The 27,827-nt window shown below is 41.0% G+C and overlaps 1 protein-coding gene across 4 annotated transcripts in view; it reads right to left on the bottom strand.

Annotated features, from left to right (window-relative positions):
- abi1a (abl-interactor 1a) overlaps nt 1–27,827 on the bottom strand; it is a 51,190-nt gene that overhangs the window by 13,475 nt on the left and 9,888 nt on the right. For 2 of the 4 annotated variants that reach the window (XM_040126422.1, XM_040126424.1), the window contains exons 2-6: nt 24,959–25,126; nt 8,738–8,914; nt 4,763–4,777; nt 3,995–4,098; nt 3,161–3,313 (exon numbers count right to left, since the gene is read on the bottom strand). In XM_040126422.1, the coding sequence (XP_039982356.1) occupies nt 3,161–3,313; nt 3,995–4,098; nt 4,763–4,777; nt 8,738–8,914; nt 24,959–25,126 (617 nt within the window). The remainder of the gene's footprint in view (nt 1–3,160; nt 3,314–3,994; nt 4,099–4,762; nt 4,778–8,737; nt 8,915–24,958; nt 25,127–27,827) is intronic. The other 2 variants (XM_040126423.1, XM_040126425.1) reach the window with 1 other exon arrangement.

Raw genomic sequence — 27,827 nt, 5'->3', positions numbered from 1 at the left:
GACCTCCTAATTTCCACCTTGGCGCCCCAGAAAACCCTCAAAATCAAATATATACTTGAGTCTCGAAAATCAAAGGTAATCATTTTCTGTTTATCTAAACGTTTATATGCACGCTGAAATGCACAACGGTGATCGGCACAGAAATTGCAACTCACAGGCGGGTGAACAGGCAGCTAACGTATATTTATTTATATGCTTAAAATGCAAAACGTGCAAACTATAAATATAGGGTAGTTAATATACGTAACCTCAGCAGATCTGCTTCTGCTCAAGTGTGAAAAGCCTAATTTGAGTCTTTAAAGTCCAAAAACATAAACCTAAATTCCCATGTGCAAAATTCACAACAATAAATAAAATGAAAAGTTAAAAGCGACTTGGATCGAGTTTTGGGAGAAGCCCACTGAGCCCAGCACTTGATCTAAGTATTTGCCTACTGGTAACAAATTCAACGTAATTACCCTTCTTTTAGTGTTTTTTGGAGCATTTTACGTTTTTACTAAGGAGACTGCAATAGAGAGATGACCAGAAATTGCAGGAGAGAGCTGGGGAGCGACATGCAACTAAGGTCCTTGGCCAGAGACGAGCCAGGGGATATTGTAGTTCATGGTCAGCGCGCCTTGAGCCCCTCGGCCACCAGGGAACTTCCAACTGTATCCAATGTATGCATTGCTGTGCATGCGTCATCCACACAACATACACATACACACTATCTTAAAAGCGCCTGGTTTAGCTTGGATGGTTGAGGCACGAATTCCAGACCTTATACAAACAGTGTTAGAACAAATTTTATTACCAGGGTGCTGCAATGAGCATGCTTTCTAAAAACAATGACACCTGCAAGTGACAGTGTAATCTTTCCCACAGAAAGATATTAGCTTGTACATGGTAAAGCGGGAACACGCAGACGCCTGTATTGAATTTAGAGCTCAGCTGAGGATAGCAGAGACTGATGAGCTGAATAAGCTCGGTCAACTTCCAGCCCGTATAATCAAATAGCGATGCCAGGGCGATATTAGCTGAAGCCGGGCGGGCAGGGTCTGATTCTGAGGACAGCATCGGTTTGTTAAAAGGGACATTAGCGCGGCTTTACGCCACAGATTAGTAACGGCGATGCCGGACGGCCAACAGAGCTGCCCGTTTGTTTTGTTGTTGCTCCGAACCCTTTAAAACAGCAAAGAGTTTGGTTTGAATTGATAAAGCAGAAGCAGCACTGAGGAACGCCTGTGTGAACAATCAGCTCTGTAGAAACATACATGAGCAGGAAAGAAAAAAAGATGGGCAAGGGAGGGGAAAAAAGTTATGCAATATGTATGGGCATCACAGTCAGCATAATAAGCTTTTTAGCTAATGAGTCGACTTGACTCATTTGAAGAAAGCGCCCCCCGCTTTCTCTGCGTGGAGAATTCTGGGGAACAGTGCTTGAGAGCCGTGTCCAAGGGTTTGAACGCCGCAGTTCACTTAGGGGTTTTTTTTTTTTTTTTTTTTAAACAGCCCTCCGCATTGGAAGCTTTTACAGTTATTAATATCAGCGATTCAGGCCGCGGTGGGAAAAAAAACACTCCGAGCCTCGTCAGACAAGCGCTGGAGCGGGGGAGAGGAAGAGGTGTGGAAGTGCTGTGAGCTGCTGAACTAAATGAGGAGATTAGAACTGCCTGACAGAGGGGGCCAGCGTTTTTTTTTTTTTGGAGAGATGCTTTTCTGACATTACTGAAACAGTAAGCACACATTTAGTGTTTCCACTCATTTCTATCCCAAAAAACAAAACAAAAAAAACAAAAAAACCCACCCAAACAAAACAAAGTATTAATTGCCCGTCTGACTTTCCATCAAAAGCTGTGGAAAGTTCATTAATATCTGCATTGGAGACTTTAGAGACTTGTCCATAAAATGAGTTACGCAGAATTCTATCTTCGACTTCATTGTACGAGCAGGGGCACTTTATTTATTTATATATTTTTTTATATTTATATCTCAGACTGATATTATGAGCCCAATACTGACTCCGTATCATCTGCTCACATTTACATCATTAGACTGATGTTACATTGCTTGATTTTTTTTTTTTTTTTCTTACCTTACCTAACCTAAAGTTTCTTTTATAGGCTACAATTTGCTTACACAAAGTCTTCGTTCGTGTATCACGATTCTACTAGTTGGTTTCTTGGTTATGCACTCTAATCTTTTTTCTCTCTACAATGCAGTTCTACCACTGCTTCTTCTGTCTACTCTGTGCTTGCTGCGCCTGTTGCACGTCTGTTTTAGAAGAGAAGTGCGTACTCTCTTCCTTGCTCTTTCCGCAGATTTGCCAAGTTTCGGGTTAAATACTGTAAATAAACCTGGCTTGACTTCGAAGTAGTGTCTCAGTGTTTGCATTGATTAATTAATTAAAAGGCAAGTTAAAGCGTCACTGCTGATGTACAGTATAGTGCAAAGAATTATGAGCAAAAGATATCATGTCAGTGTTATTCGTTGTTTCTGTTTTTTCACAAAGGAATCTCTGCAACATTCTTTGTGTCTGTATTAGGACGGCAACTACGGTTGGTTTTCATAATTAATTAACTACTTGATATATCTGTATATTTAAGTAATTAATTACTTGAGGTATATAAAATGCCAAAAATGGTTAAAAATGGTTATTACAAAGTTGCGGAAGCCCAAGGTAATCTTCAAGCTGCAACATAAGGGACTGTGCCAATGAAGGCGTGTTGTTTAAGGTACCGGTGAGACAATGAAATAGAATCCAGGAAGACTAGTTTGAGTAGTAGATAGGCCTTCAAATGCATTAACTATTTCACAACTGTGGAAAGCTGTCAAAGGGACAGGTCTTTTAGGCTCCGTACCCTACAAGTCAGCGCAATGCTTTGCTGGATGACGTCTAATCATCGATTTTAAAGACAAAAGCTGAGCCAGGTTCACCTTCTTTTGCCGGCTGACCGCCAGTTTCTCTGCCTTCTGCGGCGGAAACTTGGGGACCTCATTCAAATTGAATGAGGCAAATGTGTTTCTGCACATAATTGCTGCGGTCTGTCCAAAACACAAAGATATTCAACTAACAATAAAATGCAACAGAGAAAAGTGGCAAATCCTCACATTTTAGGAGCTTTTGTGTGTACGTATGAATGACTGTGTGCATCTGTTTTTTCCCTCTTTTCTCGTCTACCTGTGTGTGCGTTGCCTCTGGTTGAGCGACGCCGTGCGTCCAGGGCTGTGCTGCTGGCCATGCTGGCTGCCTATTCGGGCGGGGCTGGTCATGTAGTCGTTGGGCACCGTGGGCGGCTTCACCGGCTCCAGGGTCTTGTAGGGCGTGTTGCGTCTGCAGCAGCCCGACGATGGAAAAGGAAAAGCAAATAGGGATTAATCAAAGACAAGAATGATCAGAATTCAGTGCAAATCCTACCATGAAAACTGTAAGGAAGTGTTCACTAGAGTGTTGTAAATCCCATCAGTTTACACAGCTGGATGCTGTGTGCCACAGCCTGGATGTGAATACATGACTGTTTACTCTCGAAATTAATATCTGATTAGTGTCGCTGGCTGCTGTGCATCAAATGACACCTGGCACCATCAGGGCATTACACGTGTCGCACACTAACAGATTAAAGTTCAGGTAAGCTCCCAGACTTGTCTTTTTCCTGGATCCCTTCTCTCTTGCATCAGGTTTGTCATTTCTAACGCGTATATGCGCCAAAACCACACAGGAACAGCCATCCAGACCACACTTGAGTTAAAAAATAACGCCCTGCGGCACCTTCAAGCTCCGTGGGCAGTGTTTGCTCACTATCTTATTTCATGTTACTCCTCACTTCACATTGATTTATTTAAAAAAAAAAAAACAAATGCCAAAAAAATTATCTAAAAAATAAAAAATGTGACGTGTACTTTAACCGCATGTTCTTTAATCCCCCCCACAAGAGCCTCACGGTTTTTTTTCCATTCATTGTTTGATAATTAGATGATTAGTCTCCTTTCATGGTGACTAAAATGGAAATCTTACCCGAGCGTGCCACGCCCCGACATGGGAGGGCTCGGTGGCTTCTGCGTCGGCGGATTGGTCCTCGATAGCGTTCCTCCTCTAATTGACTGATTGTTACCATGTTGCTGGGGTTGCGAGAGAGAAAATAAAGATCCTTATTTAAACCGACAAGCTACTTCAGACATAGGGGGTGACTACTACATGGGTGACGAAAATCAAACGTTATAGGCTGCCCAGATGACAACGCTTCTACAGCAGAGATGTATATTTCAGTGGGGAATATCTGAAAGGGTTATGTGATGCCACCCCAGCTTGTGTTTAACTCAGTCACAGGGTGATTGCTTCTGATTGCAGGTTAGAAACCTGAGTTGTTTCAATAAAGTTTCCTGCAAAACAAACACGTAGCTACTAAATAACAATATAAGTTAAGCTTTGACAAGAATCTGGATTTGCAGAATCGTGAATTCCAGGATATTTGTACAATAATGAATATATGAGTTATCTGGGAAGCTTATAAAAGATTTTTAAATAAACTAAGGAACAGTTATGGACAACGACATGACACAGTAAATTAAATGATAACACGTACACAGGTAGTAAATTGACAGGGAGGGTGTTACAGATCATTTGTGTGTTCTTGACTAAAAGGACTACAAGTCGGTTAATGGGAAATAACGTGGGAAATGACAACAATAATCACATGTATAGGGGTTTGCTGTGAAAGGGAGTTTGACAAATCTATCAATAATAAATTATAGCAAAATGGGTCATGTGACAAAGCAGACTTACCTTGGCTTTTAACCACTTAGTGTGGGCAAAGGATAAAAACAAAAAAAAAAAAAACAAACAGAAGAGAGAGACAGAAAGAGGGCATGTCAAAATGGTCTAAACGGTTCAGTAGAAGTCAAAGTACAAGTGAGCAAGAGAAAAAAGATTCCTGGTATTTACACTGGGTAAACATTTAGCAAGACCTGGGCAGGTCAGCAGGAAAACACTGTGGCTCCTGACTGTTGCTCTCGTTACTCAGACCTACAGCACCACACCCAGTGCAATAATCAGACTAGAAGGAAACCTCTGGGATCTGATGGTAGAGCTATTGTGCGCAAGTGAAACAGGTTTTATGTCTGAGACCGCCTGTCATTAGGAATTTTACCTCTGTACATCAGAAATCTGTCTCACAAATATGCACTTTAAGTCAACTGAGTACATCCGTGCTCGTTTGAGTCAATAGACTTGAAATAATTTTCAGATCATCTCATTCCTGGCAGCGCTCAAAAGCCCCCTGGTGCCTGTGTGGGCCGATGTCAAACCGAATATAGAGCCACCGTAGCAGTGGGGTTGATCTGCAGTTTGACAACTGCAGAGTCAAGTGGCTCATCTATAATGCAGCATCCCGGGTGGCCTTTGCAGAAAGCACTGTAGCATCACAAGACCGTTAGAGAGAGAGAGAGAGAGAGAGCGAGAGAGGATGAAACCAAAAGCAAAATCCATGGCATAGGTCAGTATGAATTGATCTCCACCCCTTTAAAAACAGAAATCTCCTTCAGTGCAGCTTTGAATGGTAAACTTCACGTTCAAATTTCACTCTCCCCGGGTTATCAGAGCTAGAAGAGATTCAATTTACAATCTAGGTCATACTGGAAATGCCAAGGCCCACTACAGCCTTCCCTTATCTTCCTGGCAACTGCTGTATCTCTGTTTTTGCTCCACAAACCAGACTGTCAGCGTGGGAAATGCTTTGGTATCGTCCAAGTTGAATTATGGACAGACAGGTCCTTATCAAGTCCAAAATGGCTTAGTATGTGGAGCTGGGGTGGAAATCCAGATCACTGCAGCCCGACGGAGCTGGGTGAATCTTTTGGGCTAACGTGGAGCATAAAGGAGGCAAACGCTTCCAGAGGTTTGGGTGGTCATCAAGGATACGCGCAATGGATTTGAAGCAAATGATGCTGCATCTAATCGAGCGTTACTGCTCTAGTTTTATGTCACGGATAACGGCTTAATTTCTTACCGTTCGCTCTCTTCACACCGTATCAGAGTAGTATTAAAGCACCCTTGTTGTTATCACCAGTAACCATGGGTGTCACCGAATCAAGCAGGACTGAAATCTTAAGGATTATAACTTTAAGAAAATGGTGACTTGTTGACCTCCAAACAGCATACAAAATAGAAAAAGCCATTCATTACTTTGTCGAATCAAGTATGAAAAATATTGAATTCCCCCAAAATGCAAAACTTTTCCTATTAAGTTAATCTTGCAAACTCTGACAACACAAAATATTCAAGGATTGCAATCTAACTTCAAACACCTGACGTTACTGCCCCTGGATTCCCGAAAGCCCCGCTGACTAGATTAAGCATCAGGTGACTGGAAGAATAAATCTGATCTTCCGCATTAACACTAAAAAAGCGTCACGTCACTGTCAGCGTGCCTTGAGAGATGGGAACGCCCTGATCCGTCAGCTGTGAGATTCCAGATGTAGCCGGCTGATCTACTGATATAATGCTGTGGTGTTCAGAGAAGAATCAGATTATCTACATTATGCATTTCAGTCTCTCTTTTCTCTAGGTTCCTCTTTTTTTTCTTTTTTCTTTATCACATTAAATAATGCATATGATGATGTATCTTCTCTGTATTACACGGTTTGGTGTTAAACTATACCAACACTGTGCGAGGCTATAAAACCAGTTCGACAACGCGGTGCAATGCCAGTGCAAACACTCAAGTGCACAGGCACTGAGTTTCACAGTTAACTGGAGCCAATAGACATGATTTAAAATCCCATTAATGTATTGATTCTGGTCAGTAAGTAAACCATGGCTATAGATATTCTGTACGAGCCGGGCATCTGACAGGAGCCATCACAGGACACTATATGCATTAATATGGAGTATTGATGTTGAATTTTGATTGACTTTTGGCTCTTTGGGCTGCGACATGCATAGGTGAGTGAGTGATGTAGGACTGCTGCAGGAACGTGTGTGTGTGTGTGTGTGTGTGTCTCTGTGTGTAACACACTCACTAACTAAATGCAACATGTCTACAGACAGGTACAAAGGAGAAAATGCACTGAGATTAGGCCCAGAGTGATACCTAACGTTCTTAAAATAGGTGCGTCAAACCTTCTCAAAAAGCCGTGAAGCACGGTGATTTCGGTAATTTGACACTAGCGTGTAACCACATACTGGCAGGATAATTTTGAGCAACTCTTATTTAATCTGACACAGGATTCAGGACTCTGGATGATTTACATGGATCTCACTGCGATTTTGTCTGCTTTTTGCCCTGTGATTCTACCAAATTGATCTGTACCATTAGGGAATTATATATTCATTCTTGACCACGGAGACAAAGTTTGACAAAACAATTTTCACCTCAAAGTCCATTAAGCAGTTGTTCTGGAGCTTTTGATCATAGCGAATGATCTTTAACAGCAAATGTAGTTCGCCCTGTTGTCATGGTTGTCACATCTTTTTTTTTTTGAGCACTTTAAGGGAAAATTCTTAGGTGGATTTAAGAACTTTGCAGATATCTGGCTACCTGTAACCCCCCTGGTTCCCCTCCTTAAGCTCAGCTAAACTAACAGCCTCCTGGCTCCAGGTTCTTATTTAGCGTAGATGCATGAGAGTGGTAGCGTTTTCTCATCTCACTCTAAAAAAAAAAAAGAGAGTGAATTAGCGTATTTCTGAAAATGCTGAACGCTTGCTTTGATAAGAATTGGTCATTGTATATAATAAACCAACGACTTTATAGAGTTTTAAATACATAATGTTCATAATAATATGTGAAAGCCTGGTCTCTGTGGTCGGAAGCGCACCCCCATAAAATGCTTCACTCCACATTAGCCATCACACCCTTTCACCATGACGGAAGGGTCGAATATAATGCCTACACAATAAATTGAGAGTGGCAGAGTGGCTTTTATCCTGCCTTATCAATGCCTGTAACACTATGGGATGGTAATGGCGGGCCTCTAATCCAATCTGTCTGTCAGCTGCAATTGACTGGCTGATTGATGGGGCAGAGGGAGCTCACGGGAGAGGTTGGAGATCGCAAATATGCCTGCGGCAATCAGGAATGATGTCATTACCACCCCTGCCAGGACGACCCAGCGACCCCTAAAGCGAGCCCTAGTGGCAGCGAGGAAGCGAAAATATCACCCTTGGATCATTAGTTTATCACATCAAAACCAGCTTCTTTACCGCCTTTCAGATTCTACTGATGTTAAAATAAACTACAAATGTAATTGTAACAACGTAATTCCTCTGCAAAGGTTTAGAACAACTCAAGAACAGGATTACGAGGGCAGTCTGGGCCTAAGTGCATTTACAAAGGTCTCACAAATTTCTCTCCGCTTGCCTTTTTCACAACGCTCTAAGAATAGAGCCATTTTCTGAAAGCTACATGATGTAATCGCTCTTTTAGTTCATCTCCACCCCCAACCTGTTCCCACCAACCCACGCTGAAACATATTCCTGTAGGGTCAGAAGGGGGTGCTTTCTGAAGATGAAAAAAAGAAAGCACAAGAGATAAGAGTGAGCTAGAAAATGAGTCAAAGTGGGAGAGAGAGAGGAGAAGGAGGGAGATAGGGATACCTCTGGCAAGAAAAAGAGGAGTGGGAAGGGAAGAAAATTGGATACAGTAGAACAAGAAAGTGGAAGAGGAGCAGAGATAAACTGATGGATCGAGTGAAGAGAAATCTGATCGTAGAACAGATCTGAAGCAGACAGCAAGAAGGCAAAAATCAGAAGGAATCTGCTCACCTTAACACCATGGCCGACATCGTCCAGTACAGTGTAGTCAATAGGCTTCCGGATGTACCTGACAGGCCGCTCCATATTAGCCGGTGCTATGATCTTATGGGTCCTCGACGTGTTCTTGTTGGTGGTCAGGATCCCGATCTCCCGCCTGGCAACCTTCTCCTTATGGATGTCGACGGTCTGTAAATGACACGTTGAGGACAGAAGAGGGGATGTGACTGATGCCACAGTGGAAAACAATGAGACATCCAGTACAACAGGGACCTCTGGGACTGAATGAACTCATCATACAGAAGCGTAAGAAGGTTCAATTAAATCATGAGGTTGAGCTTTTCATCACCGAGGTTTTAATCTTTTTACAACAGCCAGTACAAACTATTAAAATCGATTGCGGTACACACCAGGTCCTGGACAGAATAATGACGAAGCATGTTTGTCTGAGCATTTCTGAAATCAAAAATTTAATTGATAAGAATGAGACTGGTCCCAAAATCTAAACGTTACAAGGTAATTCAGCAAATTATTAAGGGAAAATACACAAAAACATGAAAACATATAGATATAGTCAGAGTGATGAGTTAGAATTGAAAGTGATGTTAAGAATTAAGAATCAAATTAAGGTTTCTCTGTACATATTGTACGTTTTCTATTAACAGAAACGTGTCTCTTTCATCTGCCTTTTCAGATTGCAAGGGACAAATTCTGATGCATTATTTGTGCTTTGGAGAGCAAGAGCGATTTACTACTGAAGATGCACCAATGTTCAATTAATTACCAAGGCCCATTTAAAAAAAACAACAACAAATTACTCTAAAGCTGTTTTAGAAAACTTTGTGCACTGCTGGCTCCAAACAACAACAATAACTTCTGAATAACGGAACTCCTCCTTGAACAACTGAAATCCCACTACTCTTATTTCGATCACCTGCATGCTGGGTGCTTGCAGCCTGTCCTTGATCAAAAAGAATACTGTATCAGGGCAGAAGTCAATCACTGTGTTTGAAGTTTCTGATTCTGGATTTCTAAAAATATTTTACTGCTACCATTTATGAGAACTAATTTTTCAAGTTTCACGTGTCTCCTAATTTGTGCAAAGTCTTCATAAAATACCTTTATTTGCGCACATAGAGGAAACCTATTTCTCACAAACTTTTGTAGATTTAAAGACTATTTGTTACTGGCTCACGATGAGTGTATTTTTTCACAAAATGTTGTGAAGCGCAGCTTAACCGTCCAATTATGTGTCTTATTCAGCAAAACTATTAAACAAAAATCAATAGCCAAAGAGGGAATGCCTTCGAGTATGTCCTCTTGATTATCATTCATTTCATTTCAGAGTCATCTAGGGCTGCAACTAGCTGTAGCCCAACCTGTACAAAAGTTTTGAGGCTGATATTGATGTTTCAAAGTTCAAATGGTACCTATTTTATATACACAAATAACACAAATGAACAATCTTGATATGGATCCCTTAGATTTGTTTTTTTAAAATTGTGACCAAGCTACATACTGAGGCGGGACATTTTACAGGTGAAAATTAGCTTGTAACTGCTCTCTGATGGACAAACTATGTAATGGTAACACTGTTTCTTAATTACCTCAAACCTGGTTCAGCATCTCTGTATTGACATTTCTTGTTGACATGTATATGTCAACAAGAATATCTGCAATAAGCTAACATCAAAAGATATATATCGGCCTGACTGAGTTATTAGTGTATCTCTGCAACAAACGATTACCTCAATTATCAATTGATCTGACAATTATTTCTTCAAATACTGCAAATGTTTAATCCTTTGGTTTAAAAATATAATGAAAAATGCCCAACACAATTCCAGATACAGGGATATTTAATTCACACTCTTATAAAACAGAGAAATGCACCAAATCGATACATTTGAGAAAGTTAAACCGAAGAATGATTGGCAAGTTTGCTTGACAAATGACTGAAATTATTAATCAATTATCCAATTATTTGATGGTGAATTTTCTGCCAGTCGACTCATCAACAGACACATTTTTTCAGCTCTAAAGCCATGATAGTCAATATGGCCCCTACATATCGGCCATGTTCAAATCTTCCGCAGAACACTGCAAATACACCCCCTGCTTTGCTTTCTCACTCCCCTCCAGCCAAGAGGAGCCCAGGAGCAGCTGCCCTTCCTCTGAGAGATGAAAGGTTGCAATGTCTGCTGAGGGCAGACCAGTAAAACGATGGTCTCTCACAGGGGGGGAAGGAGTCAGCAACCAGCGCCAACAGAGGACCCCTTTCATGCCACAGTGATCTGGAGCTGGACTGAGCTCTGTCTCTTTATGCTGCACTGTTCCACTGTATGGCCGACTTAGCCTTCAAGTATCACTCATCCCAGAGTTGAGGGACTCAGCAAGACTCCAGTTGGCTTATATGTAGTCAAGTACAGTGCAGTCAAGCTGACATGTCTATGACATTAATGAGATATAGGCCCGAGAGCCGACAAATCTAGCATCTATAAAGAATGATGCAAAGCAGTTTCTTACAGGACACACAAAGGGTGTAAGAACGTGGATTGTTCAAAATTCCAGAAAAGAGAGGAATCAATATTTCACAACACGCAAAGCTGCTCATACATAATTGCTCCCACAGAGACTTTCCATACAAAAGGGAAACATCCGTTCTGTTCCAATGCCCTGTTGTGTCTGTTTGAATTAAGAGGGACGGCAGAGCGTTGACTAGTCATCTTTTTTAACCTGAGATGGGATGCCAGAACATGAGGGGTTCTTAATATGAAAACAGAACTGCAGTGACAGTTGTGAGTGAGTCTTCCCAATCGGGTGAACAAACCAATGCACAAATGTTAAATTTTAGCAGCCTCCAAACTGCAGTGTGTAAGAGCTTCACTTGGATTGGTTTTCAGCTCTACTCCACAGCTCTGAGATGATGCTCAAATTTCAAACTGTCATAAACCATGATCATCTCGAAACAGATGGGCCAGAATCTAATCAGTCTATCTGGCTTCCATTTGCGGGGTAGTGATGGGGTTCAATGATTGGCTATGAGAGACCCTTAAAGAGGAAGGAATAAAAGAGCTCTATCCTTCTGGTTCTGTTTTTTCTTCTGAAACAAAGCTCTAACCTTTTTTCATCTCACAATGACCCCAACATAATGAATTCTCTGACTGGAATAAAGATCATCGTCAAGTCATGAGCATGGGACATTGCTATAAGATATTATGGAGGAAGTGTGTGTTTTCAGTCAAAAAGAGGAAAAGTTTCACTACAAACCATGGACAGAAACACGAGAACTGTTGTTGAAATGTGTAGCTAAACTGGGAAAGCATCTGGCCTTGGCTGAACACACTTATCAGACAACAGCATGGGGACAAACAGCATCGCAGCTGGCAAATGGGGGGAAGTGAGACGGCAATGCAGTGTGTGAGCTCATCTCCTTCCTGTATGTGGAGAAAATAGTCCTGTTGTAACAGTGGGGGCTGATGGTAGACAAGTGTTGACAGAAGGGTATGATCGAAACCACCTTCTTATGCAAACTTCCGCTCAATGAGCATTTGCATGCTGTCGAGGGCACTTTGCTAATCTGTTGACCAGTGCCCAAAAGAACGTTTAATGGATCTGACAAAATTGCAAAGGTAAAGGTACAAAGGCCCATTCTGACTTGACCCCTTTTGACTGACCCCATGAAGAATTAAAATCTTAGCAATGGCTGCTTAATAACCTAACTTTTCCCCCGACTGCTTCTACTGACTTTTTAACTGGCACTAAGGGTGTTTACTTGATCGCAATGGTTCATCTGTTGGCTGGAGAGAGACTGAACTCTGAATACATCTTGCCAAACTGAACGTTGGATGATTCACATGTGTTCTCGACCACTGTCAACCATATGTTTGAAACCTGCAGCAGTTTTACAAGAACACTGAGCAATTTTGGCTCTGGTGTTTGGCTTCTCCCTCAGCTACAGGCTTTTAGGATTTATGGGCATCCTCTTCTTGCTGCCTTCTTGTCCTTGAACTCCTCTTTTTACTCATTTGCTCCATTATCTTCAACTATTCCCTCCACTCAATTCTTCTTTTCCATCCTTTAATTCTGTGTTTTCTGTATCCCTCTAATTCCACCCAATTTTCCCCAAACCCAGAGAAGAGTCACCCACCTATAGTACTAGTCTGAGGATTTAGGTCATACACTGGAATTGCTGACAAAACCATCATCATCCACACGTTCTAGCCAGACACAATAAAAGTCCAGTCATAGAGATCATTTTGAACTTGGAGATTTTTTCCCACTTTGGTAAACGAATGACTCAGCGCAGTGGTTGCTGGGATGAGAGATTCTTGTTGTGTTGTTAGTAGCAACAAGCGCCTAAATATTTGTGATTTATTTATTTTCTTTTTAATCTAGATTGTTGACATTTAGGGTTAACACTGCACTTGGAAAGCGTGCAGCTCTAAATGGGTCATAGGGTGAGCTTTTTTAAACGTCTGAACACTCAGGAGGTTAAAGAAGTGAAATCATGTAACTCAGCGATACACTGAGATGCTTACCACCCTGGGTAGTCTTTGATCGCTTTTTGGATACCAAAGAGATGATTGCAAAAGAGCTAGCGTTGTAAAGTACAGCTTCTCCGGACAGAGTCACTGCTGATGAGGAGACAATCTGTGGATGCATTGGGTATCAGGTGTCTATCTGTTATTTGCCTGAAGGGCAAAAAAGGTGATTCTACACTGTTGGGGGTGGCACATTCCTCTGCTTAACAATTTATGACTTAGTTTGTTATTGTTTGCCTAAAGATTTTTGCCAAGTAGAGGCTGAAATTTTGTCCATGTTGTCTTACTGGAAGAAACATTTCAGTAATCGGGATCTAGAGGGGGCTATACTGATTTAAAAAAAAGTTTAAGTTGGACTCTGTACAACCTAGGACACTTAATGACAACGCTGATACAAAAGCAATGCTGTGATATAGTCCTGTACAGACAGGGTCTGTAGCTCTGTGGTCTTCAGTAGTAATTTCTCTAACTGACAAAAGATTATCCTGTTCTTTATGACACTTGAGCACTCAATCTTTTCAGATCATTCTGCTGTCTCACTGGCTTTATGTGTCTGTATTTATGACAAAACTGGATTTTTACATGATTTATACATCAATGTGATTAAGTACTTTGATTTGCTGGATAAGCCAAATACAGACATTCCACTCCTGCTTTTTTATAACAATCTCTCCACTGATTTTCCAGAAAACCTACAACATCAAGATATATTTTGATACTATAAATTATGCATTTGTATACTGTTGATGAAGGACTTTATCCACGTTGCCCACCTCTATTTCTATGTGTTGTAAGTTTGTTTTTTGTCACATATTAAGGAGACCTGTAAAAGATATGAGACATCTAAAAGGAAAACCCTTCATAAAATGCTCTCCAATATTCTTAACAGTTTGGCACTCTTATTGTCTTCCATCATCTCAAGTGTGCTAATTAATGATCACTCTTCCTCCATTGTGTATTGTTCTCTGTGTGTGTTTGGTATGCCTCATGCTCTGACAAAAGTCTGTTTGACTGAAAGCTCAGAAAATAAACTAGGTGTATGCTGTGGAGATCAGAGTGCATGTGCTTTTTTTTTTTTTTTTTTGCGTCCAGCATCTTTTTAGACTTATGGCAGTGCTGGGACTGGGATTCTTTCTGCTGTGATCTTCTTTGAGCCTGCCTCTCTCCTGCATACCGATTTATACTGCTCAGACAAGGGGGAGGGTCGGGTATTTGGGAAACGGGTCACACAGAGACAGAATGTGTCCACATAATATCAGCAAAAGGGGCATAAATCTCTCAGTCAAGTGGCACAGCCAATCAAAGGGCCAGGGATGGAATTTTGAAGCCTTGCGCAAACGTTACTTGACAACTTCTCACCAGACAAACACACAAACCCTCACTGTTTTAGAAGAGTGAGGTAAGTAATGACTGAAAAGAAATAAAAAATGTCTGTAGACTTTGATATGGAATTGAGACAGCCGGTTTTACTTCAGCACATGCTGGAGAGAGAGAAGAAAACAGCCTTTTCGGCACTTTGGCAGGCTGGCTGCTGGATAATATCCTTAATAAAATGTCAGCTATGCACAAACAAACAAAAAAGCTGCAGAGAATGTATTGTAGCCGTAGTAGGGTTGGACTGGGTGCTTGCACACAACATGGGGAAAAGTCTATTACTAGACAAACACACCCTACATACCAATTTGTCTGTGTGCATGTGCGGCTGGCCAGAAGAGACAAATGTGCCAATAGTTAATGATAGAGCTCTACTGTAGATGATTATAAGACTTCAAAAAAAAAAAAAGTTTCAGCAAACTGGCAGCAAGACATCATCGTGCTCCTCTGAGATACCACACACACGCAGAACACTGAAAACTACTCATTTCACATGGTTTGCTGTCCAAGAACATAAGGGCATGAACTATTTTTACTGTTGTGTAACATCATAAACCAGAACTACACATGATTTTAAAATATGACGTGGCAGAGGGTCTTATTATAAGGTCATTTCTAGCTAAGAGCTAAGAAGCTTGTCTTTACAGCAGTCTAGGAATTGGACATCCTTGTTCTGTGGGATTATGAGAAGATAATAACTATGAAGCACATGTCTGTTAAACACATTTGAACCTCAATTTCAGGCTTACTACTCAGGCTTACTGCAAGAGGATTTATCACAATAGCTGGAGACGCCAACAGGTGAAGACACCCTGATGAGGACATGAACATCTCTTCTTTTGAGCGTTCTTTTTCTTTCTCGGCAAAGCCAAGGTTCATGCTCGCACCGTTACCCTCGTTCACCCCCAAAAGCGTATTTGAACAAATTGTGATGCTCAGTGCGTTTTTGCTTTTGTGGGATCTGGAAACATAGGCTAATAAAAAGCTTGGATAGTGATCACGCAGCTGTATCATTAAAGACATCTTGCAGCTTTGTTGCATCACTGTGTATTGAGGCTCTTCTTGGTAGCGCAATTGGCATCCCTGCTTTTATGTTATGTTGGACTGTATTACTGGTCAATGGAAGAAAAAATTAGGTGTACCTACGACAAAGGATTTAGTCTTAAATTTTCTCGGCAGAAACCAAAAACTAATACATGGCACTTAGATGTTCTGGTTGTCTATTCAAAGACAGTTAGTGCAAGTGGGGACTGAAAACAAACATACAACAAAATATCTCAAGAAATGTCCATCGATAATAACTTTTTTAGTGGAGTGAATTTTTCCTATGTGTCACGTTTAGGGGAAGGGTTCTCAACTTTTTTGAATGGTGGCCCTTTAAAATAAAGCACTGTATATGTTGCCAGTGTTTCCCCCATTAAAGAGTCATGTTTAATCTTCATATTTCATTTGGTATTGGGCTGGGTATTGAACTTCAATCCTTTTTTGATACTAACCAAAATGTGTCTGTAGCACTGAGTTTCAAAAACTGTCAACGAAGGTTCGCCTGGTCAGATTCTTAGCCTTGTTTACTTGATCTCTGAACAAATAGTTCCTGATTTAAATCATAGTACTGCCACTCTCTGACTGTATTTTATGTAGGCCACATTCTTGTACCAATGTCTTTGTTTAGACAGGCAGAGAAAGGCTAGCTGTTCCCCGTTTCCAGTCTTTGTGCTAAGCTAAGCTAACAGTCTGCTCGCTAAAGTCTTATATTTGACAGACAGACATGAGTGGTACTAATTTTCTCAGCTAACTACTTGCTATAAAGTGGGGGGAAAAAAAAAAAAAAAAAAAAACATATTTCCCAAAATGTCGAACTATCTAACTAAAACTAAAATGTCCTTTTGTTATCATTACTCAAAGTATATCTCACTAAAGCTAGCTCTCAGCTATTACATTTGCAACAGTATTACAGCCATAACTTTTTAAATGCATTCTACAAGCTTGACATTGTAAAATTATCCAGTAGTTTACAAGGAAAAAAAAAAAAAAAAAATTAGAAAAAAAAAATTCTATTTATGTTTTTTCCTTGAGAAACGTTTTCTTCTTATTATTTGCCGTCACTCATCTCATGTCCCCTCAGGTTAATCATGTGACTCACTGGGAAGCCCAACCCCCAGAAACCATTGCTCTAGGGCACCTTGTTCTAGATTTGAACAAATAAACGTCTGGTCACATTGACCTTCTATGCTATAGCTGCTTGTTCTGACTGTGTCCGAACTCATCCGTAGGAGCACTGCAATCCAACACTCCCAACTCTGTGCTGAGCCAAAACGGCTGTTAAAGCAAATGTCTGGTCTGTTTCTCAGCGTGATTACAGCCAGGGCATCTGAAGCCTGTCATCTGTGGAGTCAAACAGTTGTCCAAAGGCAGTTCGGTGGGGCTTTTTCTCTGAGCCATTAGTGCGACCCAGAGCACGTCGGAGCTTCCATCTGCACTTGGAGCCAAAATGGGAGGTCAAACGCCCCCGTGGGGAGTTCTCAGTTTGGCAGCTTTTTGTTAAACATTCCTCAAAAACCGGATTCCTCCGGTAAATCTAACAACCCATGTGTGGTACGGTGGAGCCAGAAGCGGAGGTTGTGAGGAATGGACAAGCGTGAAACCTTGGAGAGACCGTCTCTCCCACTCTCCCAGCAGAAAAAGAACACTGTCAAAAAACAGTCAGGACAGCATGCCAAGGTCGACCATTTGTTTGCAAACATGGCACATATGGAAAACACCTCGGCGGACTTTTGCCAACCTCACTTTGGGCTGTGACTAAAAAAAAAAGGAGTCTGATTGAGCCTTAAAGTTTACATACAAACAGAGTAAAGCCAGATTTTGAACAATGGAGAGAACAAACACCAAAATCTGAATCTCCGCTACAAATTGTGTCTTCTGTGAACGGAGCTGTCAAAAAAAACTGCCTGCAGTACTTTTATACAGGGAGGAAATGCAGAACAGAGGTGTAATGATTAGGTGTAATTGCAGAGGGTTGTTAAGTGGGAAAGAATGCGCCGGTAATGATGATGATGCTCCGCAGTAGGAAGGGGAAGGGGGTGAAGAGGGAAGAGAAGGAGAGGAAGTAACTGCAGAGCTGAAGGGCTGATGATTCACAGAATAACATCAGTCACCAGTCATTTCACATCATCACTCACTGCACTTTAAAGTCTCTTCATGCAGGACAGACTCATGTTGAATGTGCATGCACTGCCACACTCGACGTTCAACGCGTTACATCTCTCACAGACACTGCAAGGAGCAAATGCATCAACGGTACTGAAGGGCAGTAGTCCTGAATTGAATAAATGATTAATCTAATTAATCTATTTAATGAATCTATTTGGCAAAACTGAGAAAATATTAATTTTGCTGCAGTTCCAAGGGGTAGTATATAAGATTTTTGCTGCTCCGTACCAAACACAGGACCACAAAACATTAGCAGGGAGCGTGTTGAGCTAAGCATCGTCAGTACCCTCCCTACTGACTCCCATTCGCTGCTCAGTGATGAGGATGGTGCCAACAGAGTGCCACCAACACCACAAGATGTTTCAGCTGCAGAAAACACACCCGCGCCAAAAATACGACGCAGACAACCAGGGCTGCAACTAGTGATTATTTTCTATTATCCATTTTTTCCCCATTTTTATGCACAAAATAATTGATTAATAAATTGAGAAAATAAATTTGTAAATTAACCACTAATTAAAAAAATCGTTAGTTGCCGCCCTAGTCTTAGGTCATTTTAAAGTGACCATCTTTGGGTTTTATTCGGAGTGTTATTTGGACAAAACAAGACATATGAAAACGTCATCTTGGACTGTGAAATTGTTACTCACATTTTTACATTAAACACGATTATTTGAAGACATGATCTACAGATTAATAAATCGTTTAAATAACTGCTAGTTGCAGCTTTATATTGAATGTAAAGTCATAGATTACTGGATTTCCTTTAAAAAAAATCATTTTCAAATCCAAAATTTCCAACACATTGAATCCAAATTTGCCACTTTCCAGTACTAATCCCATGCCTTTAACCTTTAAACGAAACGTGTCCGAAGACACAAAGATCTGGCCACACAGAAAAGACACATCCCTATGATCCAATGAAAAAAGAAAGAAGCATGTAGTTTAAGTCTAAGTATCCAACAGTGAAAACAAAACCAAAAACATAAATACAGACAAACTGTGTCCATGGGAGGCAGGAGAGAGACCAAAATACACAGGCAAGCAGTGGGATCAGACACACACACACACACACACACACACACAGAGAGCTATAAGGCTTCATTTCCTGTTTGGATCAGTGCCATTCTTCCTCGACGGGAGGTCAAAAAGCCACTACTGCAGCACACAGACGCAACCCTAAACAGTGTTTGCATGTGTGTGTTTTTATCACTGAACTGAGCACACCCGCACGCACGCACACCCACCCCCCCCACACCCGCACCCACACCGTCGCAGAATTTAAAAGGCATGCAACTGTACATCCAAGGAATCGAGGCTAGAGGGAAAAATAAAAACAAATCAAATATGTGCCACGCTGAGACCACAAATACAAACCAAATCCTACGTTGAACACAAACAGCAGGCTGACTCATGTGAGCAGATAAGAATATTGTGTAATTGTAGTAACTGCTTCTCAGTGAGGAGCACAGCTGTGGGAACAAACTGGGAGTGTACAGTAGTTGGTGTGTGTGTGTGTGTGTGTGTGTGCTGCTTTCTGCATCCAGCCAGCCAACACAGATGTACTGGCAAAATAGTGAGTTGTAAAATGCTTTTTCTACCATCAAATCCATATATCCTTCAGTTGTTTTATCGACTTCTCTCTCTATCCCACTATCAACTCTTCTTTTAGATAAGCACATTCAAATTTTCCACTCGATAAATGAACAATGAATGACCCCTTTGAGGTATAAAGTAGTCTAATTTAAATTTTGCTAAGTAAAAACGGCTCAAACTCTTGCACTTAATTTCATTTTATTTCTCTAAAGCATTTTACTGATGCTGTATTGTCTTGTAAAGACTCCCACTTGAAGTTTTACTGATCTGTTTCCCCCAATTGTTGCCTGAAAGTGACTCAGTATTTCCTCCGTGACTGATTCTCTGTCATGAGACACATGTGGAAAAATTGGTAATTTTTTTTCTTGCTTACAATGTTCCAGAGAACAATTTAAAAGAATTCAGTCAGAATTTACTAAAAAAAAAAAAAAGTGAGGGGATATTTTGAGATGGCGGCACCAAGAAAGCTACTGACCTCATGCATGCAAAACATCAAGAGGATTTATATTTATAGCTCAGAGTGTGTATGGGTGTTGCTGAGTGTGGAAGCATTGCAATTTTAAGGGCACAGGTCCTCATGTTCTCAGATCATCAGTAATGATCCTTTCTTTGTGCTGTGTTCATATCTAGCCATCAAGAAATAAATGCCCTTTGGGTGTAACCACATCATATATATCCCAATTCAAATGTGGGACAGTATGAATCGTGAATGACAGCATCAGCCTAATTTGAACAGTTATAACTCCTTAAATGTAGAAATTGTTTGTTTATATGTGCATGACCCCCCCCCCCCAAACTAAATTATTAAAAATAACCTACAGATTATTTGATAATGAAGAAAAAGAATTTAAAAAATAATCCTCCTAAGGGTAAAAAAATGTACTATCATCGTTTTTTTTTCATTCCAGTTTTGTTGTAAGTACATCAAACAGCGACTCTGGAATCGTGCATCATAATGAACTGTGAGCTAAATTAATTGTTATACCTTTAGTATACATAAAGTAACAATTTTTTTTCATTTTGTTTTTATTATACCCATTCTTCTTCTCCCAGTTGTTCCAAACTATTTTCAGTTTCAGTGTGTGCCTCCATTTCTCCAAATTAATTTGTCTATTTTGCTTTTATTCCATCGTTATGCTGCATTATCCACGCTAACACTCCCCCAACGAAGCTGCGACAGGCTCCAATACTACGACTGTCTCAGGTGAATGATACTAGGCTCACTTGTTGGCATGACAACACTAACTATTTCTGATTTGAACATTCGTGCCTCTGGGTTGAGTTTTATAAAACCAAATTTATGTGGTGCAGATCACATTTGAGGAAAAGGCTACTCCATGAAACTTGGAAAAAAAAAAAAAAAAAAAAAAAAATCATAAATCAGGACACAGGAGCTGCAGAATGCACGCGCACGCGCACACGCACACGCACACACACACGCACACACACACACACACACACACACACACACAAACACTATTCTCCCTCTCTATTTGGGGTATCGCAGAGAGGTTCTCAATGTGAGGCTTTTTCTTCTGCCGGAGAGACAAAGCCTTCCCTGTTCGCAGCCGCTTAGCAGCCACTTCACACGCAGCACAAGGTGGAAGCCCCCGCAAGCTACTATATCCATCAGCCCTTCTGCCTCAGCGCTGCAGAGAGACCCCAGATTGGGAATGGCAATGACAGCAGGGGAGATGACTCGCAAACAAACACCTGATAGCACACACGCAAACTGGAACTGCACACAGGCATGGGCACAATGTTTTGCTACCAAAACTGCAGCAAGACCCTGACATGCACTGAATATCAAACAGTTAGCCGATTATTCCAAAGGTTCACAACCTGAGGGTTGGCATCCCCCCCGAGGGGCCGCAAGATAAATCTGAGGGGTCATGAATTATTAACAGGATAAGGAAGCAGGAAACCATTATCGTGAAAAATGTTTATTTTTTCATATTTTCAGCTAATCTTTGTTTATTTGTTGCAAATAACTAGATGTTTTTAATTCCAGTCCTCCGAAAGTGATTTAAATACAAAGAAGAGAGAAAGAAAAAAATCTTCATTGGTTGAACTGGTCACGACTGATGATATGCAGACGTGACGAGAGGTTACAAGTAGATATCGAGGATATGAAGGTTGGGAACCATAGGATTAATCGATAAGTCAATTGACCGAAACTTAAATCGACAATTTTTTAAGGTGAGTTGACAGTTATAGCAGTTTATCATGCCAAAGCGCACTGATTTCAGGTTCTAAAATGGTAAGATTTGCTAATATGCTCTTTCTTACATGAATGTACTTTGAACATTGCACTTTGGACTGTTAGCAGTGTCCCATTTTATGGACTAACGATTAATTGGTTAATCAAAAAACTATTGACAGAGCCCTATAGTTTTTTTAATGCACTTTTTGAAATCATTAGACAAAATTTTTAAATAAAGCAGGGGTTGAAACTGTTCAATAAAAGGCTCTTATGACCAGTAACTGAGCCAAATTGTGCATCTTATTTGTTCCTTTTTCACTCTCTAAACAATACCCAGTACCCAATGTCAGTATTTCTTCCCAGCAGACGCAAAATACGAGATGTTCCGTATTACATTACAATATAGTACAATACACTTGGCATCCAAACCAGAAATGCCATCACCAAGCAGACACACCCTGACCAGAGTGAGCCCCAAGGAACTGTGGGCAGACCATAGGAAACGGCCCAACGTCTCACCACACACCGAACGACACGTTAATGTGTGACAGCCGCATCCCGAGTCGTCTCAAGCTTCGGGCGTGGATGGGTACAGTCTTAGGACAAAAGGTGAAGAAAGGGATTACGGAGTGCAAAGATGGAAAAAAAAATAAAATAAAAAATAAAAACCCTGTATAAGCCACTGAGTTCTAAAGGTGTGTTTATTCATACCAGTGAGAAGATTAATCATATTTCACTGGCACCTGAGAAACTTTCTTTCCTTTCCTCCCGGATACAAAGACAACATACACTCTACAAGCTACAGGCTTTCCTCTCCATTACCCATTCAGCAGAATGCAACACCGGCCTCGAGGGCCAACAATAATCTCGTATCCACGAGCAGCGAGGGCAACATTATAATGATCCACCTCTGAACAGGACAGTGGAGAGCAATAAAACACACCCACAGCCTGCGAAGAGGACAAGCCCGCCTCTTTATTATTAAAACAGAGAAACGCTTCATTATGGCAAACACATGTGGACTACAGCCACTGCTTATACATAAAGAAAGAAAACAACGAGACAGAGATGAGGCTGTTGTGAATGAAAGGCAAATTAGGTATTCTGTGTTTTCGAGTTATCAAGGCAAAGCTGCTAAATCATTCACACTGCCCAGAGATAAGTTGTGCAAATTAGGGAAAGATGAGACAGATCCAAGGAGCAGCGTGTTATTCTTGTAACTACGATGATTATCGGCTGGAAGAAGATGAGCTTGTATTTTGAGTTTTTACTCAAACATAACTGCACTTTCCTGAATTTCTTCAAACCAAAAGAGAAGGAAAACATTTCTTTGTTGACCATCAGTTGCCCTAATGTGACACTATGTAGTTCATCTTCACCAGGGCTACACAAAGTACACAAGCATAGGCTTAAATGCAGCATAGGAAGTACGGAATTTCCCAGGCACAAGACAAGCAACAGTGCTTGCACTGGAGGCAGAAGTCAAACAATGTATGCTCAAGCCTGGAGCTCATCATATAGACATGGCTTTATTCGCTCATCTAAAGCACCATGTCTAACTGTCTTCCATATGTTTTTCCAATGTGGCCTATGGGGTTGTCGTGGTGACTGAGGCAGGTGGTGGTGTCATGGTGACCTTGGCATCACCCGAATGTTATTTGTCTGGATATTGACTCAAACCCTTAAGGAGTGCAAATATGCCTTTTGGTCTCTCCCTCTCGCCTTTCATTGCTTGTCATGCTCCGTCTTCCAATTTTCTTCTGCCTCCCCTCTCTCTGATTTGCCACATCTCTCTGACTCTCTCTTTCTCTCTCCCTCTTTCAAGCCCTCAAGTCTCACAAGCCCTCTTTCCCTCCATTAGACTGAAAATCTGACCTTCAGTGTATCCTGAAGGAATTTCTGGCACTCTAAGCAACGCTCTGTTAGGGGGAAAACCAAAGATAGCAGACATGGGAAAAACCAAAACCAAAGGAACTGCTCCTTCCATTCCACACCCAATACCACCATTACACCATTTAACATGTTTATCGACAAGAAACAACCAAATTCTCATTTTTAACAATTATTTTACGTATTTGGACTCAATCATGAGTGCCTTATACGTGATCCAGGTTTGGTGAATGCCTCCCAGCTCTAATCTATGAGATGCCACATGGCTGGAGCTCTTTGTTTGATTTGTCTGAGCTCTTAATGCCTTCATTGGATGAGCGGCTGGATTTACCTGCACATGCCAGGAGCCTCATGCTATAGACAGGAAAAGGTTAGGAAAGGAAAAGGTCTGATATATTCTACAATACCATGGTTTTTGCTACATCTTTGTGTTATAGGAATGACTTCATAAAGGGGTAGGCCAAATGGATAAAATCCTTTAGTAATATATACGTTTATATCACAATTTCAATCGTGATATAATACATTTTCTGGAAAATCAGTTGAGAAACTTTATTGGATAAAATAACCGACAGGAATGTCTGTTTTTGGCAGATTTAATACCACACAAATCAAAGTACTACATCACATTGATAAAAACAAAATTTACAATATTGTTATAAAAAAAGTCCTGCTCCTTAATTTTGCAACAATGCCTATAATATAATCACATACTGAAGGGAAAGCTATCATGGTTAAATGGTTAAGGTAAAATGTCATTTCACCATTTATAAATCATCATTTTGCCCTCCCATAACCTGATATATTGGTAAAAATACCGATACTGGCTATAAAAAGCAATTCTGATACTGTTAAATCATTTTTATTGCTAAAATTGGTGTATCTGGCATTTGTGTGGTAATTTTTTCCCGTCAAATATGTAACTGAATAAATCTATGATGATCTTTTGTTTTGAAAAACGAAGCACAGGCTTTTTTGAAATGTTAGCACAAATGCATGCACAGTATTGGTTGATAGGTGAGAAAATATTAGTCATCACTAATGTCTACAAAACAAATCTATAACTGCATACTTATGTATGTCAGGGCTGCTCAATAATTTCAGCAGACTAATAATTTCAAATTTAACATGTTCACTGATTGTGGTAAATATGGGTTTGTGTGCCTCAGAGGGAGACAAGAGCATAATAGAAAGACAAACAGAACGCCAGTCATTCAACGGTCAAACACACAGCCAGTCAGACACTTGGACTAGATTGATAAACCAATAAAAGGAACCATGGATACTACAGAAGACCTCTTACTGTGTTTGAAAATAACCGAGTCAGTGTGAGAGTCAGAAGAGAAGTGGGAAATGTGGGGAACCATTCTTCACAGCTGTATGGGCTGTGGTGTGTATCTTGTGTGTATTTCTGACCTGGGAGATGTGGTTGATGGAGGACTCCATGCGTCGCAGCTGCGAAGCCTGGATGTCCAGCAGCTGCAGTACATTGTTGGCTAAGGCATTGATCTGGTAGGCTACGCTGGCCAGGGACTGGGTAGTGTAGGCTTTGGTCTCCTCCAGAGCTTTCCTCTTGTCCTGGGCCTGTGCACGAAAAGGGGATTAGAGATGGGAAGAGAAAAAAAGAACTGATGAGAAAACGATGGAAGAGGAACCCAGTTACTGTTGATATCACATAACATTCGTGTTCCATCTTCAAGCTGCGTATCCAGGTCAGGTTTGTGGTGGATTCGGGCCAATAAAGCAACCAAGACACCCCCCCCCCCCAACTCTCATTCCCCTGATAGCATGCTCTCTCTGGAGGGATTTTATATGATGTAACACATCAGCCATAGCAGCAGCCATACTGGATGCTCTGAGAACAGAGTGTGAAGCTGACTACATTTATAAACTCAAAGACTTGGACAGCTCAATAGAATTGAACATACTTGACATATTCATCTATACACTGCCCAACTTCTGTCTTTTTTAATGAGAAAGTATCATTTTGCCAGGGACAATTTCGTAAGATAGAATATGGCTAAAAGTTTGAATGCACTGCTTGGGCACTAAGCTGTTTTCTTTTGTAGCATATAACTGTTTGCTTCGTTACAAATGAAAAAACAGCTAACTGTATTATTGACAAAAAAAAAGTTTGTATTTAGCCACATTTTGGCAAAAATATGAGTATTTAGACCCTGTTGAGCAGACTGAAAAGAAGTGGATTATATTTGCCTCAACACATTAGCTAGCTGGCTAGTTAGCAGCCTAAAAAGCACTTAAGTTTGTATTTTGGCTTTGCTAGGAAGGTACTAGTCCGTAGGCTAATGTACTGAAGCAACCTGCTTCCGATGTTAAATGTGAGCTTCTACTAAATAAATTTTAGGAACACTCCACCTTTCAAGCCTATAGGCAATGATACGCAACACATTTGGGCAGAGTATTCCTTAAATGTAGGGTTATTTAGTAGAAGCTCACATTAGCATAAAAAGCACCAAGTTACTGGTTTAATGAGTTAGTCTGCTGGCTAGTTAGCAGTCTAACAAAGCCCAGAAACAAACTTAAGTGTTTGTTTAAGGTAATTTATATTGTTTCGAGAAGAAACAAAAGGTTTACAACACAGCTATCTATTGTATTTTAGGGCATTTCTTTTCTTTTTGGCCTGGTTGTTACATTCAGACATCATTCACACAAAACTTGTGCCTGGTTGGAGTTAACCAGACAGCATAAAAAGAAACTAAATATGGGGGACACGTTCTTACAGTAGACCTGTCGCACACTGCTCTAATGTACTCAGTCGCAAATTTTCACACACTGATAGTCACAAAGATATAAACCCACAAAGTGTGAAGACCACACAAACTGAGGTAATGACACACTCTTGAGAGCCACCTCACATCAGACAGGCTGAGGCCAAGACCTGAGCGCCAAACTGAGCCATCATGTTTGATCTGTGAGGGCTCTTTCCCAGTGCTGCTCACTCATAAAGCTGAGTCCAAAGTTCACTGCCTGGAGGGACGACACTGGGCTTTGATAACAGGCTGCCGTGGCAGGGGGTAGGTGGTGGCAGCAGTGGTGGAGGAGAAGATTACTGGTGGTAATGGTTAGGGGGGAAAAACAGAGAAAAAAAAAAAAAAGGGAACGGACGGACAACATAAAAACAACCACGTCACTGCTTGTCTCTTTATTGAGCCCCAGTGGCAGCGCATAACTAATCCAGAAGCAATCCGTATGGCTAAAAGCTCCTGACCTGGAGAGCTGCCGTGCTGGTTAGCTCTTCGGCCGGGTGAGGAGGTGACAGCGTTAGTGGTGTTTCTTTTAGCGGGAATCAGAGGCAGCAGATGTGTTGCGCGATAACAGCCTCAGGAAGGAGGAGGGATTCCTCCGGAGGCCTTGGAGCAAAAGGCCATCTGTTGGAAGCACACAGTCATTCATGTGCACGCGCACACACCTACTAATGACATGGCAATATGCAGTGTGGGATACGGAGTAACAGCTGCGGGAAAATATATGAAACAACAAAAACAAACAAACCAAAAACTGCAGATGCAGAGGATGCAGTTTTTGCTGTATAGGGACGTGAGACTTCAAACTAATTATTGAGCAACATATGCTTGCCTGCGCAGAACTGCTGGCCTACATACAGTAGCAAGCTGCAAGTCAGAGACACTGTTTATTTTACTCAAAACACGAGAAAATTTCGGCATTAGAATTTTATTTCTATAGCCAAATCCATTTAAGATCATACAAAAGTGATTTTGTAGGAACTCTGAACATAAATATATATCGCTATTCGCTCTGCTTTGCGATTCAAATTGCAATTACAATATCAAAACAATTAAAAAGGGGGCATACCACCTATTTAACCTCTGAAGTTCAGGTTACTTATCATAAGGAGAATTATACAGCCTGTGAACTCAGCTGTACAATTTCTTCTGTGGGTCCGGAAGGGGTCATCAGGGGTATCTCAAGAATAGAAAGTCCGCGTTACAAACTTGGGTTGTGGAGTTTGAAATATGTGGGTGTTCATTATCAACCATCTAGGTGCAGTCTGGGAAATGTAGAGTCCATAGTTTTTGGTGCGTGCCTCATACTAGGAAGTAAAATTCTGGATATCTTGGCCTCTACTGTTTCGATTTTAGGCCCTCTTGTTTTGGTCAATATCTTGCAGCTGTAAAGTCCATAGACAAACAGCACCATTGATGCCTCAGCCCTCAAATGCTGAAGTGTCATGTGTAAAGACATGCAGATTTACATCCTGCATGTGTCACAAAAATATTCATTCAAGGCAGTGCATGCTTCCACC

The sequence above is a fragment of the Xiphias gladius genome, chromosome 5, assembly GCF_016859285.1.
Source record: "Xiphias gladius isolate SHS-SW01 ecotype Sanya breed wild chromosome 5, ASM1685928v1, whole genome shotgun sequence".
NCBI lineage: Eukaryota > Metazoa > Chordata > Actinopteri > Istiophoriformes > Xiphiidae > Xiphias > Xiphias gladius.
Note: the sequence above shows the minus strand (reverse complement) of the source record. Positions and strands in the feature narration are given on the sequence as shown.